The sequence below is a fragment of the Cystoisospora suis genome (genome assembly GCF_002600585.1).
Source record: "Cystoisospora suis strain Wien I chromosome Unknown contig_2807, whole genome shotgun sequence".
Classification (NCBI taxonomy): domain Eukaryota; phylum Apicomplexa; class Conoidasida; order Eucoccidiorida; family Sarcocystidae; genus Cystoisospora; species Cystoisospora suis.
Genome location: NW_027155603.1, coordinates 1 through 20,562, shown reverse-complemented (window position 1 = coordinate 20,562; position 20,562 = coordinate 1). Strand labels below are relative to the sequence as shown.

The 20,562-nt window shown below is 51.8% G+C and overlaps 1 protein-coding gene across 1 annotated transcript; it reads right to left on the bottom strand.

Annotated features, from left to right (window-relative positions):
* Nucleotide 1: 1 nt before the first annotated feature.
* On the bottom strand, nucleotides 2-18,993 carry CSUI_005783 (gyf domain-containing protein). Its single transcript, XM_068065953.1, has 9 exons — nucleotides 17,104-18,993; nucleotides 15,937-16,294; nucleotides 9,135-15,577; nucleotides 7,261-8,233; nucleotides 6,266-6,337; nucleotides 5,646-5,719; nucleotides 4,782-4,992; nucleotides 3,815-3,992; nucleotides 2-3,344 (listed from the first exon to the last, which is right to left on the bottom strand). Exons 1-9 carry the CDS (start codon nucleotides 18,328-18,330, stop codon nucleotides 3,332-3,334), a joined length of 9,549 nt encoding a protein of 3,182 aa, XP_067922071.1. The 5' UTR covers nucleotides 18,331-18,993; the 3' UTR covers nucleotides 2-3,331.
* Between the last annotated feature and the right edge of the window lie 1,569 nt (nucleotides 18,994-20,562).

Sequence of the window (20,562 nt, the reverse complement as noted above, 5' to 3'; positions counted from 1 at the left end):
CCCCCCCTTTGCCTCGTGACTCCGCGCAACTGAAATTAGGATGATGTACGCACGTCTCTCACCAGAAAAACGAATGACGAAGAGGATGATTAAAAAAAGTGCGAAGACAGTAACTGTGGAATGAATGGACAGAGAAGATGACCTCATACTATCAACAACCCCCTGGACATGAGTACGGGACGAACCGATGCAATGTTTTCACTTCACAGAAGTCTTTAATGACACACCAACATCACTACAAATACAATCCAGACAGATACGAGACACATCATATGCCGACCGATAGCCATGACCAGCCAACGCAGTGATTAGGTGCAATAGTAGTAGTTGGAGGATACTATATATGTGGGTATATATATATATATATATATACATATATATCGGTTAAGATTCTACCTGAGAACGATACATAAAAGGAGTAGCCGTCACCACGTGCGTCTCTCGTGTTCTAGTTGTTGCCTAGACCATGAGCAATTTCGAATGAGAAAAACATCAAGCTGATGTATAGGATGAGACATCGAGGTCGACAGAAGAATGCAGAACCTCCTCTAAGTATCCAAGAGAGAGGTTGTCCCTCATCTCTATCTCTCTTAAGGCGTTATTTACACCGGGTCCTGGAGACATGCTGTTGCTCGTCGTCCTTCTCCTTCGCCTTGTCCATAATGAGTTTGTCACCTCTGAGGTGATATTTGAAACGCGAAACTTCTGTTGATGCCATTGTGCCTGCTACTATTCATTTCTTTCCTTTTTTCTTTTCTTGACTAACAAAAAGAAGAGACAGACACACAAACAACCAAGAAACACCCCCACGAAGAAACAGAACATCAACATCTATCCACGTGTCTACTTCGATGACTGCACCACATCCTCTTACAACCCCTCATAACACGGGGGAAGTTGTCTTCTCTTCCTGTAATCTCCATACAGACAGATATACGCACATATGTGTCGATACTATATAGATTCATATTCAAGGTATACATGAGAAACCTGGCGTCCCTCCCGTCCATCGGGTCCCTTCCCCCCCCCTTCTGACCTACATTCCCTCCAGGGCGGAAAACTGCCAGGAAAATAGGCTTCCTCACACCATCAAGTTATTCGACTGGAAGTGTGGGGACGGTCAGAGGCGGATCATCACCCTCAAAGAGCAGCTCACATACAAGCATATAGATAAACATAGGGAGAGAGAGGGACAAGCACAGGGGACAGCATTCAGAACTTTTCCTCGCAGCTATTCTTGTACACGGTTAGCATGGGCGGTGTCCTTCCCCTCTCCTTGAACACACACAACAAACGTACTTACACACCCACCTGGTGGCAAGACTCATTTGATCCGACAGACGCACAGTCATCATCCTCTATCGTCGTCGTCATCTCTCATCAGGAGAACGGTTCCTCTAGTATCGGTAGAGTGCACATACAAAGGGGTGTACGGGGAGGGAAGGGAGAAGAGGCGGGGGACGGGGGTAGAACGACACCATCATTCCGGTCCCCTCACTCTTTTTCTTTACCTATCGTGGGGCAGGGAAGACGAGACACATGTACACATAACATATACAAATGTAGAGATGTATGCTGATCATACAACACAGTATAGGTATGTTGATAGGCGTGAATACATGTCTATCCTGTTGAAGAAGTGGTAGATCGACCAAGCGACTTTAGGTGAGCAGCTCAGTTGCGTGCGGAACGCACAAGATACAGACCGACACAGGAGAGACGTAACGGGGAGGGTATGAGGGGGATGACGACTTTGTGTCTGTTTCTTGACCCAAACTCAATCACAAAGAAGCTTTCGTTTCACGAGAGAATTGTTTATCTATCTCCTCCAAGGCGAAAGATGTGAGAAAAGAGAACATCTCGAACTAAAGACACCGGAAAGATGGGCGACATACCTCTCTCCTACTGCAGTACCAGGAGCAGTGCATGCCGTACAAAAGATCCCTAAGATCTTCGCCGCCGTCATCTCAAACGCAGTTCGTTAGTTAAGAAAAACATTCTATGTGTCGATAAACCAATCAGCCAATCACAGAGATTTAAGTTATGGATGAGGAGGAAAGAAACGCTGAGTTCTACACTCGCTCTCCCTTCCCCCCCGAGCTAGACGAAGAGCGGCCTGCAAACCAACCTCATCCTGCTCCTCCCCTCCCCTCTCCCTGTCGAGGAGAAGCGCCTGTTGCGCGTAGGAGACAAAAGCACCTAAACATGACTAGGATGTAACGAAGATAGTGAAGAGTGTTTCTTAACCAATTACCGTAGAGAGTCAAAAATCAGAAAGCCGTTTACAGCTTCGAGCCAGAAGAAAAAAACAAACGAATGAATAGAAACGCCTCTGAGAGGCAGACATAAATCACCGAGAGAGAAACAAAAGGCTTCTTTAGACAGAGACACACCATGGAGCAAGGTTCATGTACATCGACCGGGGTTGGGCCGATGCCATCGATGTCCCTCCATGATTCGACGATGTCTTCGCTTTTTCACGTCCCGCCCCCTCCTGGAAAAACACCTCTCTAGGGGACATCAAAGCGTCAACACATACACTCAAGTCATCACACGATTCTCTTCTTCCTGTCTCTTTTGGAGATCTTGAGAAGGAATTGCTGTTTCTTATATTCTTCAACATCAAACACACATCCATCCTTGCCAAGCCATATGATGGTACGTCATCAGTCTTCAACAATCTTCCAGTCAAAAGGAAAACCTCAGCTCGCCTCCCTTCGCGCATCACCCTACCTACAGTCAAGACAGCCCAGCCTCGCCCCCCCTCCGCCATATGTCTATCCCACATAGAGAGATAGACAGGAGACCTACAGACAAATAGGTAACCGGGGGGTGATGAGGACACGCTAAAAAGCGCTATCACCTCACATGGACAAAGGTGTTGTGTGTACAGACACACACGCAAGAAAGAATCTATACACATCTCTCCTCTATCCTTGCAACTCGGGAGGCACAAAAGACGACGAGAAAATCAAACCGTTCCTTCTTCGTTGTCCCCAGTCTCTTCACGCCTCTACCTGCCCCCTCCTCCCATCCATCACCTTCGGTTCTCTTCACCTAGAGTTTTCCGGACTCCTCCGACACCAAGCCCTTCAACACCGACTGGTGAGTCTGCGGAGACCAGCCAGTCGTCTTGAAGGTCGACCCTACAGGAGCGAGTAGCCTATATCAGGCTTGAGCACTCTTCTTCCGATGTTCTCTTTCCCCTTCTTCTTGATACAACAGGTCTAGCTCGCTGATCGAATCTTTCCTTCTTCCTTCCTTCCCTTCTCTTTAACCTAAAGGTTAGTCTGTTCCGTGATCAATGGTACCCTGAAGAATGCGGTGGCTCTTAACTGAAAAGCCTGTAAAGAAAAGAAAGAGAATAGCAAAACAGAAAGCAGAGAATCAGCCATACACACTCACACCCCAAGCGTCGCCCTGACGATCCACACATATATTTATAGCTAAGCAGTGAGTACACGAGGAACAACTGTCTTCTTGGAACAGCAATCCCCTTACATCATACAAACTATGTATCAGCGAACACTACTACGGTGACATCTTTCCATCGATGGAGAGTACGAGTGTAGGTATGTATCTGTCTATCTATGTACAGCAAAGTCTATGATCTCTTCTTGGCTTATCTAGCATCGATGAATCGACTGTCCTTCCTTGACCGTCCCTGCGTATGTATGTGTCTATCTCTCACTCTGCCCCTCTATACGCTAGAACAAAGCCTAGGCTTACCTGGCGTCAAGAGCCCAAAGGCTGTCTTTTTTCGAACGTACACCTGTCTATCTCATCTACCTATCTATCTCACTCTCTATCTTACCGTGTAAGTCCATGAGTTCCCCTGAGCCTACCTAGCATCGATGGATCGACTGTCTTTCCTTGAACCTTCTTCTTCTTGCCTGCCCCCCCCCCGCCACGACCACCGCCACCACCCGCTCGGCCTCCTCTGTTGTTACTTGCAGAAGTCACAGAGCCTTGGTGACCGCTCCTCCTACTTCCTGTAGGAAGTAAAAGAAAGAACGACAACAGCTGACTGGCTAAGAACGTGCATAGCATATTTTGAACTCGATACAACCGAATACAGGCATGAGAAAGTCCATACATCTACATGTATGTGTTCATATACTAGACAGCATACCACAATGGGAGAGGAAACAGTATGGCTACCTATTATTACATACAGCAGACAAGAAGGGCGATCTGAGGCTGAAGTCTAAAGTGTCTACTTAAGTATAGGCCTCTCCTGGCTGAGAGTGAGAAGGGATTCCGGACATATACGGCTCGAGCACTAGACAGCTTGCACACGAAGAAAGGGAAGACCGCGTCTCGCCCTTAAGAGTATAGACAGATTTCGATAATACAGAGAAGGTGAATGAACGAGGTANNTACCTCGTTCATTCACCTTCTCTTTGTAGTATCGAAATCTGTCTATACTCCTTCAACCCGATGAGAGATACAGACAGACACCCCAAGGTAAAGAAAAGAAGAAACGCCTCTATATGTATAAACAAGAACATCCAGAGAGATAGATGGATTATATGAACGAGACGACATGGAACGAAACGAAAACCATACATCGTCACGTACACTTCAGCATTCTTCCTCCACTCTGAAGAGGTTCTTCTAACGTAGTGGCAGTCTCCTGGGAGAGACAGGGTAGTGTGAGGGGAGAAAGAAACACGACGAAGATGGGACATTTGCATTACTTCTGTTACAGGTCTGCGGCTTTCTGTGAACCGCAAAGGAGAAAGAAAACCACATCTGACTATGAACTCTGAATCCCCTACCTTGTTTGCTTGAGTCGTGTGTATCATCGTCTAGAGATGAAGAGGAGGCATGATGGTGTCCTGAGGTTTTCTTCGAATGGTGTTGTCGATGGTGCCCCCCCGCATTAGCTGCGAAGTGGGTATTGATAGATAATAACTGTCGGGCGAAAGTCTCTAGCTGACTTCCATCCTCTACATTTGGCCCTAGGAAATCGACGATCTCTCCTTCTGACTGAAAAACGAAGAGAGGAGAACAAGAAAACAGACAGAAATATCTAGGAAGAAACTCGAGAAATCCCCCCGCATCAGGAAGTACTCGCACCTTCTCTCTCATTGTTTTGACTTTTCTCCCAGCATGCAAAAAAGTTCAAACATTAGGCTTCAGAAGACATTGACACTGAAAGAAATGGGACGCCAGTTAGCAGGCGTATAGACAGATACAAGACATGAGAGAGAAGAAACTGATAGACACATTATCACAAAGCGACATCGTCGTCAAACATGATGACTGCCAATACACCCGTGTGCGCTCTCATCACACCCTTCGATAGCTCGGTGAAATGTTAGTTGTTTCTTTTCTTTCTTCCACATGCAGCCACACAAACAGCCATTTGTCTACACAGCTAAATGCATCTACATAGTCCAGTCGATAATCTCTATGGGTTTCGAGGACAGGTGGTTGTTACGCTCACATACGTGCATATTCATACATACGTATCTAAAAGTACACAGCGTGAGGTTCTCTTTCTCATGACATCCCACTTCTCCAAAGATACACACACACACACACACAAGAATGAAGTCGGCGAAAAGAGGGGAACACGGGAGTACCCGCGAGCACCGAATGTATAGAAAAGAGAGAAAGCACAGAGATGACAAGCTTACCGTGAAGGTAGATAAGTACTCCATAACAGAGAGGTCAAAATGAAGGGAAGTTTGATCCATCAGCATCTTCCACTCTATCAATCAAAAGCAAGAGAAAGAGGAAGAGAAAAACACGCAAGAAAACGCCCTCACACGACGTAAGTGAAGAGAAAGCTAAACTACAAAGTGAAGCACACATCTATAATATATGTGCAAGTGTAGATCTCTCCGCCAACTCATCAAGCCTTCACGCACCTCCGGCTAACTCACTACCCATGCGGACATACACCGTGGTGGAGGAGAAAACGACGGGACATACAAGTTACACTACTCCAGCTCGTCCATAGTGCCTCGCTGTCTTCTTGTACTGGATAATAAGGAAAGAGTTGTTTATCTAAAAGATGAGAACCCTTCTGACAACTGCTGCTCCCCCATAGTATGATGCGACGTATGCTGATGGTACAGGGAAAGAACGATTGAAGATAACTGGTGGACACTCCTTTACAGACACCCATGGTCTTTAACGTTCTCTCGACAAGGTAATTACAGCTGCAATGAAAGAAAAGCGTAGATGACACGGGATCGATTCAAAGGTTTGATCTGCCTCAAACAAGCGCATAGGATGAAGCAAACGCGCTTACCATCGACTTGCTCCTTAAATCTCTCCGGCAAAACTTCTCCAGCTGGACGGGTGTTTTCCCCTCCCTTTGTATCTGTACATACACACAGACGTACGCATGTACATACATGTGTATGTGGATGTCTTTCTCTCTCTCGACATATATATGTATATATACTATGTGCATAGGCATGCACCCCCCATACACAAATGAAAAGAAAGGACAAGAATGACAGCACACTCGCGAATTTGTTTTACATGTCATCTGTGACCATGTAAACTACGTACTTTGAATGAGACCGAGGAGACAGAACAAGAGCTCGATGCTACCACCCCACGTATCGGCCGTCTTATTAAGCAGAAGAAAGACGTCCACCCGTACTTCTCTACTTGAAAGCCTCCTCTCCCTCTCCCTTCTTAGCCAACCGTTCATACACGCACGCACGATCTCTACAGTTTCGTTCTCTCGCTCTCACCACTGCATACTCCAAGACAGGTAACGCACACGGACAGAAACCGTACGCATATACAGAGATATTGTCAGAGCTGCCAGGATACAACAGAATATCCATCTGTAGGAAGAACCTCGTATCACCTCCAATCAGCCAAAGAAATGAAGTCACCAGATAATGCATGTCTGCCTCCCAAGCCTGTTCTCTATCTTCATTCTCCCTGTCCTCCAGACTCTTCCGTCATCTTCTCTTCTACGACGTGTACTCTCCGCTCTCTCCTCTCTCACTTCCTCGCTCCCAAATCCTTCAGACACCCACTCGTCACCATCTACAGCCTCCGGTTTCGGTGCAAATGCGTGCATATAGTTAGAGAATATGCTGGCACGCCTAAACTGTTTAGGAGAAGACATATATATATATATATATATCTTCATTACAGATCCCTTCTATGTATGCATGGACGATAAAATGTAATGTTTCATGTTGACCAATCATAGTTTGACAGAAATTCTTCCACATATACAAGACATATTAAGTATGAGCTTCTTTGGTGATGTGTCCTTACTTTTAGAATGAACTCCTCCTCCTGAATTTTTCCCAGAATGTTCTCCATCAACTTTCCCACCTGATCCTTTCGAGCAAGCTAGTCCACCTCCTGTTCCTCCTCCTACGATGCTGCTGGTACTAGTGCTCCCGCTTGGTTTTTCGATGCTTCTTCCTTCCTCTCCTTCACCTGCACCCCACTTCGATGTTCCTCCTGATGTTTTCCCTGCCCCTCCAAGACTGCCAGGTGTACTTGTAGTCGTTGTATGACTCGCATAACTATGGCGCTGGGAAGGAGTCGATTGTCGTCCTACTACTCCGCCTCCTGATAGCTCCTGTTGATCGTTATTCCCTCCTCTTTCTCCTGCCTTACGGTGATCGTTGCCCCCTACTACCCCCGACGATGCCAATGGTGATGATGATGATGTAAGCATTGGAGAAGTCTTGCTATGATCTTCTGTCATGCCTGGAGAGGAAGAGGGGGTTGTGATAGAAGAAGTATTTCCACCTATCCGTCCTACTACAGATGAAGGGGAATGTCGATTCCATGCATTCTGTGGAGGACCTGTCATCTCACGTTTCTGAGCGTTCACATCAGCAACGAACTCTTGAAGAGATTTCGTCTTCTTCTTACTCCCATGCTCTCCCCCCCCTACTCCACTTCCTGGTGTTTGTTGACCTTTCGGAGGACTTCCGGCATTAGTCGTATGGCTGCCATTCGTAGTCGTCCCTCCTCCTGTTCCTTTCTTTGTCGATCCTGTATGATGATGAGAAGCTCCTCCGTGAAGAAGACCCTCAGGAGTCTTTGCCGCCATCTGCAGATCTGGAAAATCTGACGAATCTACACCGTCTCCTCCTCCGGGTAGAGTGCCTGTCCCGTCAGACGTAGTTAAAGGCGACGATACGGCCGGAGAAGGAGACGACGGAGTGACCGCCCATCCTGTCTTCTTTGGAGCAGACGCAGCTGCTGCAGCGGCGGCTGCTCTCGCTGCTGCCTGAGGGAGGACGAATAGGACAGAACAGCATAGAAAAGAACAGGATAGATCCTCTCGGCATGAAGAAAGAGAGAGTCAGTCAAATCAAAAGAAGTACCCAACCAATCCTCTCCTCGATGTATCATACAAATGAAGACTTACTCTCCCCGAGAACGCGACACAAACAAACGAAAAGAACTAGCAGTGCTAAGACTGTGTGTTATGTACCTAGGGTTGTCTATACGGAGAGAGAAAACGCTAAAAGGACTGTGGAACGTGGGAGCCACTACCAGCTGTACACGGCGTCCTGGTATAAACATACTATCACGAAGGGAGCAGTATAGTACAGCAGCGCGTCCCATACAAGCGAAATCGTGCACAGACGTGTGTATCACACGATCTAAGCAGAAAAGAAACTTCGAATTGAAACCATTAGTACCTATATAGAGATATATACTCGGACAGATGACAGAAGAGCTCGCAGTGAAGTATCTGTACGGGAGACCTTCCTATTTTCTCTTTCACATACACCATGCAAAGCTGTAACCCATACTCTTCTCCCCTTCCTCCTCTGCGCCTAATCCAAGGCATACAGCGCTTCGTCACGTATATCGTAACCTGAGCACGTGCGTGAAGACAACAAACAGAAGATCGAGACGCAATGCAATGGCGTATGTTAGAACATGCGAAGGTGACTGCCCGATCCCTGTATGAATGATACATGGACGTCTGGGGAGACGTGGTCCGCCTCTGTGCATGCGCACACGCAGAGTGATTGAGATGAACTGAGTGCGAAAGCGATATCTAGAGATAACCTACACGACAGTGCGCTCTGGAAGATGCCATGATATCTACACTGGAGTAATGCGAGAAAACAGGGGCCAGAATCAGCGGGGGAAATGGGCATGGGATGAGAACTCACCGCCTTAGCTCGGGCTTCTTCTTCCTTTTGTTTCTTTAGTTGATCGGCCAACTGTTGTTCCGCCTTCATCACTTCCGTTAGACTTTCTCCAGGTCGTGGCTTTGCCGCAGCTAGGGTACTCCATGAGGCAGCTTTAGCTGAAGACTTCTTCACAGGAGACACACCCACTGCTGTCTCTGTCCCACCTCCCCCTCCCTTACCTGATGCTACACCAGATGATGAACTTTGAGAGCTATTACTTGGTCGTTGAGGAGAGGATACTAGGACTCCGCCGCTAGACGTTGCTCCACCTGCCCCAGTCATAGTCGTAGGTGTGGTTGTCACAGGAGTTTGTTTTGTACCTTGAGAAGACGGTGTCGCACCCGTCCCTCCATCGCGGGATTTCGACGAGGCCGCGGCATGTGTCGGATGCTCTGAGTGAGAAGTGGATATGGGTGTACTTGCTGTCACGGAAGGACTCCCACTACCTCCTGAAGACGCTTCTTTAACACTCCCCCAGGGAGTCTCAGCATGTGCTTTACCCGACGATTCCTTCTGTGGTTTCTTCTTTGACCCTCCTTCAGTTTTGGTTGGACTTGCTGTCCCCCCAGGAGTTGTAGGTGTAGCCGTAAGAGACACGGCTGTCGCTTCTGTACCTTTCGATTTCGGGTGCCCCTTCGCCAGTGGAGGAGGCGTCTCTCCTGCTGCTGCTACCCAAGAAGTGCCGTCTCCTCCACTTCCTTTCTCTTTCGATTGCTTCTTTTTTTGTTCCCCTCCAGCACTCTTGATTTTCACACCCTTTCCTTGTTGCGAAGAAGCAGCGCTACCACTACCGGCCGAGACGAGAGCTGATCTCTCTTGCCCTTCTTCTTCCTTTTGAGTTTTTCTGCTGTCCTCCTTGCCCTTCTTCATCCCCTCTCCTTCACGGAGACACTCGTCGGCGGCCGGTGCCGCTACTGCTCCTTCCCCCCCTGTTCCCTTAGTAGAAACTGTCCTTGTCCCCCCCCTGCCTAGACTTGGAAAAGTTTCCGTGGATAAAGGAATAGATACGGCGGCAGCCTTTGAGTTGTCTACTGCCCCGTCTTGTACTCCTTTGTCTGGATCAGGGCGGCTGCTGCTACCTCTAGGTGAGATGACCGTACTACCGTGAGGTGGAGGGGATATAGCCCGTGGTTCTTGCTTCAAAAAAGATACATCACTTCCGCCCCCGCTCATCCCTCCAGAGGATGGCAAAGGTGGCATTAGTCGTGGGGACAGACGAGCCGCCGTCATACCACCAACTGTAGCTGTCCCGACTTGGTGATCTTCTCTGAATTCTCCTCTTCTTTCATGAGCTGCTTCTCGAGTCGATAAAACTGGCCATCCTCTTCCTGTCATCTGTTGGGAAACTGCGTGCAGGTGTTGAGGCTGAGAGCTGGTGGAAGTCACTGATAGTCCTCCTTGGTCGGTAGCGCCTGGTGATGATGATATAGTGGAGGGATGATGAGCAGCCGTGCTTTCTGAAGGTATCACACTAGTCGAGGTACCCGTCCCGTGATACTGCTGTTGGATCCCTCCTACATCTGCAATGAACCAAGCAGATTCCCCTCCAGGCCTTCCTCCACCACTGGCAGCGTTTTCGCTAGTCTTCAAGTCAAGAGACCCTTCCCTACTGTTCCTTCCTCTTCCTGACGCCATTTCACCTCCTCTAGTTCTACCTTCATCTCCTATCAAGATATCCGTGTGACGTCGAACACCTTCCTCCGTTAGAAGATTTCTTTGATGCAATACAGATGGATGTCGGGTGTCACAGGGGTTTTGCTGGAGAGGCATTCCCCCTCTTCCTCTTTGCTGTTGTCGTGTTAAGCGTGAAAATTCAGCCTCTTCTTCTCGAAGAATTTCAGCCGGAGGCGGCGCGCCTCCTGTTGGTATCATCCCTCCTCCTCGTCCCGCCAACCCGCCCTGATGCTGTTGGACGAGGTCCTGTTCGACGTGCATCTGATGGAGCTTAGCAACACGCTGGGCAGAGGGAATGCGGGTGAAAGGTTCCACTCCACCTAGTGGGTACAGATCTCCGAAAGCAATCCATGGATGACTAATGTCACATCTCATCTTCAGGTGAGGAGGAAAGAACTCTTGTTGCCACCAGTGATGCATAATACTTGATGGGAAAGGTCCCTGTACTTCTCCGCTTGGGTCACGGTAGTACCATCTCGGGGTATTATCTTCAAACTTGGGAGGTTGAGGAGGAAGTGGAGGCGCGAGACTACTACCCCTACCACTACTACCTTCACTACCCTTCTTCCCTGATGTTTCCCCGCCTTCCATACGGAGAGACGCATCTCTTTCTTGTTGCATAATAAGGCGTCTGTTAAGAAGGTATAGATCTTCCTGTTCCTTTTGTTGAGGAAGGCCCCCGTAAGATGCCGGCACACTCCCGCCCGCCTGTCCACCAGTCATGGCGTTCTCCCAGTAAACTCCTTGATGAGGCATAGACCCAACGGCATGATGTTGTCCTCTCGTTCCACTAGTATAAGACGTACTGGCGGAGGGAAGGGACGACGATGACGTGTAACCCATAATACCTGACGACATATCTTCTCCAACTCCTAAGCCCCGGGATTGAGATGCTGGCTTGAGTCCCGTATGGAAATAGTCTCCTTGCTGCTGAACACACCTTCCTCCCGCCATTCTCGCTATCTCCTCCTTCCGAGCAAACTCAAGGGCGGGGTTGTGAGGTGCGCTACCTCCTCCTCCTAGGCGAGTCACGGCTCCTCCCCCTTCCTCCCTGCCTACTGCTGAAGAATGACTCTCCAGTCCACGCTCATTCCCCCCCTCCATCACTCTGAACTGTTGTTGCTGTCTTCTTGGATCAAGCGTATTCAACATCATTCCAGGGGTTATGCCAGCAGCGCTGTGTTGTTCTCTTACCCGTAGATCACTTATTGAGGGATGATGATCAGCAGCATGCATACGTCCTTGGACAGGTCGATAATAGTTAGCACCACCCTGAACTGAAGCAGTAACACCTCCTCCCCCCCGATGACCGTCTGAATCTATCATGCCCATAATGCCGCCTCCTCGTGGTTGTTGTGGACCATCAACACCACTACTACCAGTAGTAGCGGGACATACCTGACTCTCTCCAGAACGAGGAAGACGATGTCCAGCCTCTCCAGGAACTTGCGACAAAAGACTACCCTCCCCTCGTGGTATCCCTCGATTCCCTAAGAGAAAAGGTGACGCGGATGGCGTACCTCCGCTCGTTCCTTTCCCTGCTGCTGCTTCGTAAATATTCTGTCCAGCCCCCCACACACTCTTTTGCTGCTGCTGAGAGTGTGATCCCCTCCCCTGATGCAATACCTGTAATAACTGTTCTCTTCGCAACTCAAGCAACTGCTGGTTTGATGTAACTCCCTCGGGCATGCGACGATGAGACGACGTGACGCTACCACCCAAGGAAACGCCTGACTCTCCACCACCACCTCCTGCTCTCAATCTAGCCAGGGTTGTCGAGGCCCCATCTCCCCCCACAAGTCCTCCCTCTCTCTGAGCTGCGAGGAACGCCGCTACTAATCGGTCACCAGGGGAGGCTGCGGATGGCGGGAACGACGAGGAAGACGACTGCGAAGAAGGAGGCACAGCAGAGCCAACGGCAGCACCAGGGGCGTGTGTGTGCCCTGAGGCACATGGAGAAGGTGAAAAAGGGTCAGCGGAAGGCGCGGGATTGTTGGTCCCTCGCCCGCCTCCAGTCCCATGGTTCAACGCTGAAGACAACAGATACCCGTTTCCCCCTCCTCCGGCACGGCCAGAAGAAGGAAGTAGCGCATCATCCAAGACTCCTCCTAACAAATGCTGCAAGTAAGACGCAGGAGTCCCTAATCCTGCTCCACCATCTTGAAGATCCGCACCCGGTTCCACGGAAGAAGTAGAAGGAGCAGCAACGGCTACCTCATTTCTATTTCTAGATGAGGAGGGAAAAGCAACGTCTTCTCCCCTTCTAGGAACTGACAACAACCCTCCGGCTACACTCGGTAACTGAGCGGTCGCCGGGACGCCCCCCCCGTCGTCGACCCGCTGGTGAAGACGTGCTGCTGGAGTGCCGAGGTCATCGTCCCTCCTTTCTTTGGAAAAGGGAGCCTCGCTGTATCCCCCCGATGTCTCATGTTCCTGAGTTTCTAAGCCTTGACTCCTGTCTTCACCTCCCCGCCTTGGAGCAGGAGACCTACTACCACGGGGTGATGGCGCGATAGGCGTAACTGCAGCAGATTCTCCTCGGCGTTTTTCATCCGCAACAGAACTAGGTCGTCCTCGACTTGGGGACACCGGTGGAGGGCCCGCGCGAGAGACATGATGTTTCCCCGCTGCCGACCACGGAGCCCCTCCGACTTGTGCGTCTCCTCTCTTGCTGCTGCTGCTTCTCCTACTCCCATTATCATCACCGACTTGAATGAAAGGACCTCCTGCTTCGATCTCCGTCTTACTTTCTGCCTCCACTTTCCCGGAAGATTGATGCATCTGTTGAATGCTGGTAGGTGGCTGAAGATTTCCATTTGATTCACCCGATGTGGCGGGGCCGGGAGGAGGACGCTGAGGTCGACGTCTAATAATTGGCTCTTCGCTCCAGAAGCCTCCAGCACTGCCCGAGGTGGTCAACGGACTATTTCCGTCCGCCTGAGATGATGAGCCCACGCCCCCTGTCGTCCCCCTATCTGACTGCCTTTGCGGCTTCTTCGGTGTCGTGCTCGAGATATCCTTACCAAGGGGGCGGCTCCCACCAGCCGGCTCACCTGGGAGAGAAAGCCCCGCATCATTGCTTCCTTCTCCTCCACGAGAGATGTTGCCTTGCTCGTCTTCTTCCCCGCTTCCAGGAACATTAATCATCATCCCGCTTGCCTTTTCCTGAGATGCTGCAGTGCGAGCACCTTTGACAGGTGACGACGCCTGTCTCGTTGTCGCCCCCCCTCCCCCCGTGCGATTCTTTCGCCCTCTCCGAATTGACTCCCAATCATTATGATCTTCGCCGTCATTCCCCTGTTTCTTTCCACGAAGCACCCCTGCACCCGGCGTGGAATTCGCAGGAATGTCTCCTGCGGAAGAAGGCACAGTATTCCCGCTTCCTCCGAAGGATTTGCGTCCCCCACTTCCAGTACCTCCCTGAGGCTGAGAGTAGAAACCCCGGCCTCCTCGATATCCACCAGTACCCGTTTCTCGATCACCAGCCATCTCCTCTCCTGTAGCAACCATCGGACCATCTTCCGAAGGTGCTCGACTATTCCGCGCAGCACCCCGGCTAGCATCCCGCACCCCTATCGCACGATTGAATAGACCCCCCCCACGTACAGGAGCAGGACCACCACTACTACCATGGTTATTGTGAACAGTCGTTTCATGAGAAGGATCAACTACTACGTCTCCTGAAGGGCCTCCAACTTTTCCCTCGAGTGAATGATTCTGACTGTGTCCTCCTGATGGTTCCTTCTTGCGTCCACTTTCCCATCCCCAAGCCGCCGCTTGACTGTGTGTTCCACCATAATCCGCGGACTGCTGTGAGTTTCCTCCCCCTCCTCGTTGGGACGGGTGATGATGGCTCTGTTGGCCGGAGGATCCCTTACCTCGATTATGAAGGTCCGAACTTTTCGAAGACGGAAAAGCACCTCCATACTCTTCACGTCCACCGCCTTCCTGTTGTTGTCCCGATCCTCCCCCTCCTTCTTCGCGACTGCTTCTGTTCTCTCCCCCACGATTTCCGGTGAAACTAGCTGTGGCATTTACTCCACCCGATCGGGCAGGACCCTGTTGTCCAGATCGATGAACCGCGCCCCACCTTCTGAATTCTTCATCTCGCAGTTTTTCTCCCACTGCTTGCTCATTCTGATGGTTTCCTCCTACCCCACCACCGCCTGTTCTTTCTCCGTTTCCAGAAGACAACCCTGGCTGTCCTGATCTTCCTCCTCCCTCAGCCCCCCCGCCATCCCTGAAAAGACGTTCTGAAAAAAAAACTGAAGCCTCCGTCCCACCACCTTCTCGACCTCTTCCGCCTGAAGCATCCTCTCCCTCTCCTTGAGATGATGATGTACTTTGAGGTAAAGGTTGCCGCCACATCTGCTGTCCCTTCGGAGGCCCTCCACCTGACCCTGCCCCCATCCATGGTGCAGGAGCACCGCTACGATGTGGGGTTGTCCCCGTTGTTTGCTCACTACCTAGAAGTTCCTCTCCCCGAGTCCCAGATGTATCCGAAGGCCTCCACCTCTGATGATCCCCTGACAGTGCACTAGCACCATCCAGAGACGGCGGCGAGTCAGGGGAGATGCGGGAGGCGCTCAATGAGAAATATGAGTGGGAGTCCCCTCCACCTAAAGCTGATGGACGCTGTGGACCCCTCGAACTCGCCGGAGGCAGAGAAGGACGAGATGGCTGAGCCGAGGCCGAGCCTGACGAGCCAGTAGGAGACAACGAATCATCCATGCAGAAGACTTGGTCACCTGCTAGAATGCCGTACGAGAGAGAGAAAATGACAGGAGAAAGACAGATATCGTCATGTAGATTCTCTTCACTCCACCATACAGTAGATGGACGAAAGAATAAAGACAGGGCTTCTCTGGAGTTAAGACAACACGGATAAACCGGAAGACGGTGTGTGCGCAGAGATATAAACACGAGACGCAATTTCCTACTACTACCGTTACAGAGGCAGGCTCTAGACGGAATGCCATACACTAAAAACAGTACACATACTGAAAAACGGAGATCGTACACGCTTGAGGGATGAAGGTGAAAAGCTGCGTCCTCCTCCTCAGAAGGAAGAATGAAATGAACAGAGACTCCGATGACAGTCACATACCTCTTCCTCTTGCTCTCCCCCCAGATGGCACTCCATCCCCAGCTCCAAATGCAGCAGCAAGACCAACGAAGCGGCCCCCCCCTCGACCTCCACCACCTTCCCGTAGAGAAAATGCGTCGTCTATGCCTTTCCCTACTCCACGACTATGAAGTGGATGACCCGCTCCTGCTACGGAGTGAGTATGATGATCATGACCTTCGGGAAGGCCTTCCTCAACTCCCCCGTCAGCACCCCACTCTGCGGCATCCAGCGATCGTCTTGGTAATGCACCGCCCCTCCCCGCATTTGGCCCACCGGAAACAGTAGAGAGAGGAACGCCTCCTCCTCCTCCTCCAGCAGCAGCACCGGAGTTTGCACCCTGAAAAAGGACAGGAAAACAGCTTCTTCAGATTCCGTAGGGGAGGTACGTCAACAAAGACTCTGTATATCTAAACCAGATTGCGGTCATGGGCGCAAGATCTGTGTGCTGCTGCTAAAGCTAGAAACATATCAAGTGTGTACAAAAATCCCCATGAAACACGAGCACACGCACGCCACGCACACAGACATACAAGTACAACGAGGAGGACAAATAAAGCTCCGCCTACACAGGAATCCTCCTACCTCGAACAGACACGCGTTATCAATCAGGATGTACGAGTAAGCATACCGCATGTGCAACCTACCGAGTAAACAGTCACGTACATGGGCTGACGTACGGGTACACTAAAGAAAGGTAGTTCATCTGAAGCGAGGACAGCTATGTGATCTACAGACATGCGACCGCCATACGCGAGACACAGACATAGTCACAACTTCTCTCCATCCTCCCCAACCCGCTTTCTCACCCATTCGGCATTTCCCACCCGGCTCCCCTGAAAACGGGAGACTCTCTGTTCTCTTCACGCTAAAAACTGAGCGTCTCGCCTTCAACAACAAAACTCTTCGGCGTTGCCCTTCTCTCGGACAACTGACCACCCACATCCATGCATGGCCAGGAATGAAACACAAGATTCACACGACGGAGAGCAATACCCACACGAGAAAGCCGAGATGAAGTCCATTTGTTCAATGCACTGTACAGAGCTTTTTTTTGAGGTGGGTCGGTAACCCATGCGGCTTTGCCACGAGAATGTGTGCGCCCAGTCTGCAAAGGAAAAACTACAAAGCGAAATCAGACTGACTTACTCCTGCCCCCGCAGCAGGTGGTTCCCTGACAACCAGACGGAAAAGCAACTGCTGCTTCTCTGTGGCCTGCCCAGGCGCGATGCTTGCAAGCGTCGTGACCGCTTCGGCTTCGTTCGCCGCCCGGGCTGCTCGCCACCATCCCAGAAGAGGAAGTTTCTCGTACGTCAGATCCACCCCCTTTCTTCTGCTGACGTCATCTGCCCCTGCAGCTCCCGCTGGCTGGCCCCCCCAAGATCCTCCCCGGCCTTCACTTGGAGCCCCAGTGGATTGGACATCAATTCCTCGGCCAGTAACAGCTACAGCGCTGGCGAAGACACTTCTCTGCGAGCCTTCCGAGCTATCGAGAGCACTTCGAGGCCCGTCAGCTGAACCGTCGGAAAAGCCCCCAACCGGTGTCGCCACTCCTCCCGCCGCAGCCGTGCGGTGCGCCTGAGAGACAGGGGAGGCTGCAACTGGACCCCCAGCCCCATGCCTGTTGCGTACACCTGAAGAGCGGAACGACGAAGCGCTGCCGCTTGAAGATGGAGTATTCCCTCCACCGCCCCCACTAGAAAAGTCGAGCTTCCCTCCCCCAGCGGAGGTATCCAAAGCCGCGGGTGACGTTCCTCCCCAAGACGCCCTGCTGCCCCCTCCCCCCCCTCCTGCGTTTCGAAATCCAGGCGCAGGAGGCAGCTGCATCTGATGAAGGTTGCGAGACAGAGTCTTATCCGCCGACCCTGTACGTCTTGACGATCCGCTTCCAGGGAAGAAACTACTCAAACTCGCGGTCCCCGTCGCTGAAGTCCCCCCCACCCCCGTGGGAGATGATCGGGGCTGCTGCTGTTGCTGAGCACCCTTCTGCTGCCACCATGGATTCGCGCTTGAGCTCGGTGTAGCCGTGTCTGCATTCCCCTGATGTTGAGCGCCCCCTGCAGCTGCTCTTCTCGGCGCCGCGGGCGACGCCGGGGCTGCGAAATTCGAATCTGCAGGAGCTGATTGGTGCGTAGGGGGGGCCCGGTTTGAAGGGTTCACAAGGAAGGGGAAGTCAGTCGTGTCAACGGTACTACCGGAGCTGGAAGAGTCCGAGGACAGTATAGCTGGCGGTCCTTGCTGCTGGCCCCCGTAGGGAGACCCGGTCGGTGTACGCACACCCCGTGAGGAATTCGCAGCGGCCGCCGTCTGTGACGTGCTGACCGTCGCTGCTGCACGGGCTCGATTGACACCGGTAAAAGGACGAGGCTGGTACATGGTGACTGCACTATTGGAAACCGAAGTGATTTGCTAAACGGCGGAAGCGAAAAAACCAGGACAGTAGACAGTGAAAAGGTGAGACGAGATACGAAGGACGCCGCAACCGCCCGATGTTAACATTGGTCGCTGTGATGAAGAGCCAACACACACTCGGAGAACGGGACGAGTAAGAGATGCCACCCGCTTTACGACGAGACAATTCAACTCGAGAAAGAGCCTCGGCGAGGATAATACACACGTCTGGCCCGCCAAGATAGAATCGTAACAACAAACAACAACAGCACTGTAACACAGGCTAACGCGTATTAAGAAGGAACAATCTTTCGGACACCCCGGAAGGAGAAGGAAAAATGAAACTGGCCGCAGCGAAGCGGAGATATAAAAGGCGCCGCGACAACGGGTGAGAGCAGCAACGAAAGAAATAAACGATGGCACAACGAGGCGACAGTCGAGAAGAATCGGCGGAGGACTACAAACAGGGAAACATTATTCGAACTTTGCTGCGGATGTTTGACCGCTCATCATGCTGTCGCTGTGAGAAGAACTGTAAAGGACGTACGCCAAACAGGACGTGGAGGGCGTCGGAGGGGCGACCGCGCGCGTTGTACCCGCAGCCCGACTCCACATGTTCGTCGCCGCCTATGGTACGATTGCTCCACTCCGCTCTTGCTGTAGTAGTCTTCGTGTTGCTGAAGGTTACATGCTTCACGGCCTCTCGGCTACGATGCAAACTCCCACCACGCGGACGGCCAAAAGTTCGAGCACGGCGTGGGAAGTGTCCGTTCCTTGTATAAGCCGAGTCGGCGATGCTCCCTCCAGCCGCGGCGCGCTGCTTGAGCATCCTCCTCCGCTCTTTTTCCCGCCGCGGGTCAGGCCGGTCTTCCTTTGGGCCTCAGCCCTTCCTGTCACGACCTGTGCACTACGCTGTATGTCTTGCGCTCGTATACCGGCTGTACTGAAGTCATGTGGCCTTGGAGCTCGCCAGTGGATGGTGGGTGCGATCGTCTGTCAGTATCATGTCTCAGGAGCCGTAGTCAGCAACGCGCATTAACGTGGTTTCCGGTGGTCATTTGCTGAAGGGTTCTGGCACGCTCAGCACGTACACTGTTTGCTGTCCTTGCGCGAAAGTATACCTCAGTCGCGACCCGCGGCTGCAACCCGGGGCACCTAGAACCGCGAAACTCCTCGGTTGCGGTTCGAGTCGCGCTGCTCGCGAAGTGGAAGGAGGGGCAAGTTCTCGCAGCTTACCGCGCGCGCTGTGACTCCGACCCGTGGACTGAGCCGATATCGCATTCTGCAGTGAAACGAATGTGCCACACGCGTGCCGAATTTGAGGTGAACAACCTAGCAGCGAGCGTCATGAGCTGCAGCTAGCGAAACGCGTAGTCGAGCGACCCGGGCGTGCCTGCGCGCGGTGTGTTCATCTGTGCGCCTCAGCGGTTGTCACCCATCCGTCCACTGTGGTGACTGGTGTGCTGTCTGCGTGGTTCGGTTTGTGATACGCTGTGCGTGGACTGCGCGACCAGGCGGGTCCGGCGCGTCGCTAAGAGTGTTGTCTGAGAGAGTCGTCGATGAGGCAGACAGGGTTGCGGCCGCTACACCGTGGGAGTGTGACCGATCCGCTTCACTGCTTTGTGCACAACTGGCTGAAGCTGTGACGGATTAAAAGGCTGGATGCCGCTCAGAAGCTTATAGCTAACCTGCTCGGCCGGGTTTATATTGAAGATGGCGCGTAACACACTGAATGTAGCTCCAGAGCACGTGCTTCTTCCCCCTTCCCGGCAGGTGGACACCTGTCTCCCAAGCACTGTGGTTTCCCAGATAGCCAGGCGCGGCATCGGGGCGGTACAAAGGACCTCGGAACGGCTATATTGTTTCTTAGTGAAACCGGGGGGGCTTCCAGCGGGAGTGCTAAGTGTGCGAACCGGTCCGGCCGTGACGGTGTCGGTCCTGCGGTTCAGACCAATGTGCCGGCAGCCAACAGAGTTGGGCCCCGTGAGACCCGCTCGTCTCTCCGCATGAGTACTGCCACCAACCGTGCCGTAGAGGGTACCCTTCGTGGTGTGGCATCAACTAGTTGATGTGCCGGCACACGACGACCGAGCACGATGGCTGATGCGTAGTAACCCGGGTACTAGGTACACGGATTACTACACTGTAGTTTATCAGGGGCAACCAGCAGTTCGCCCAAGGCGGAGTGCCCGGAACGCCCGCGGTTGTTGCGCGTGC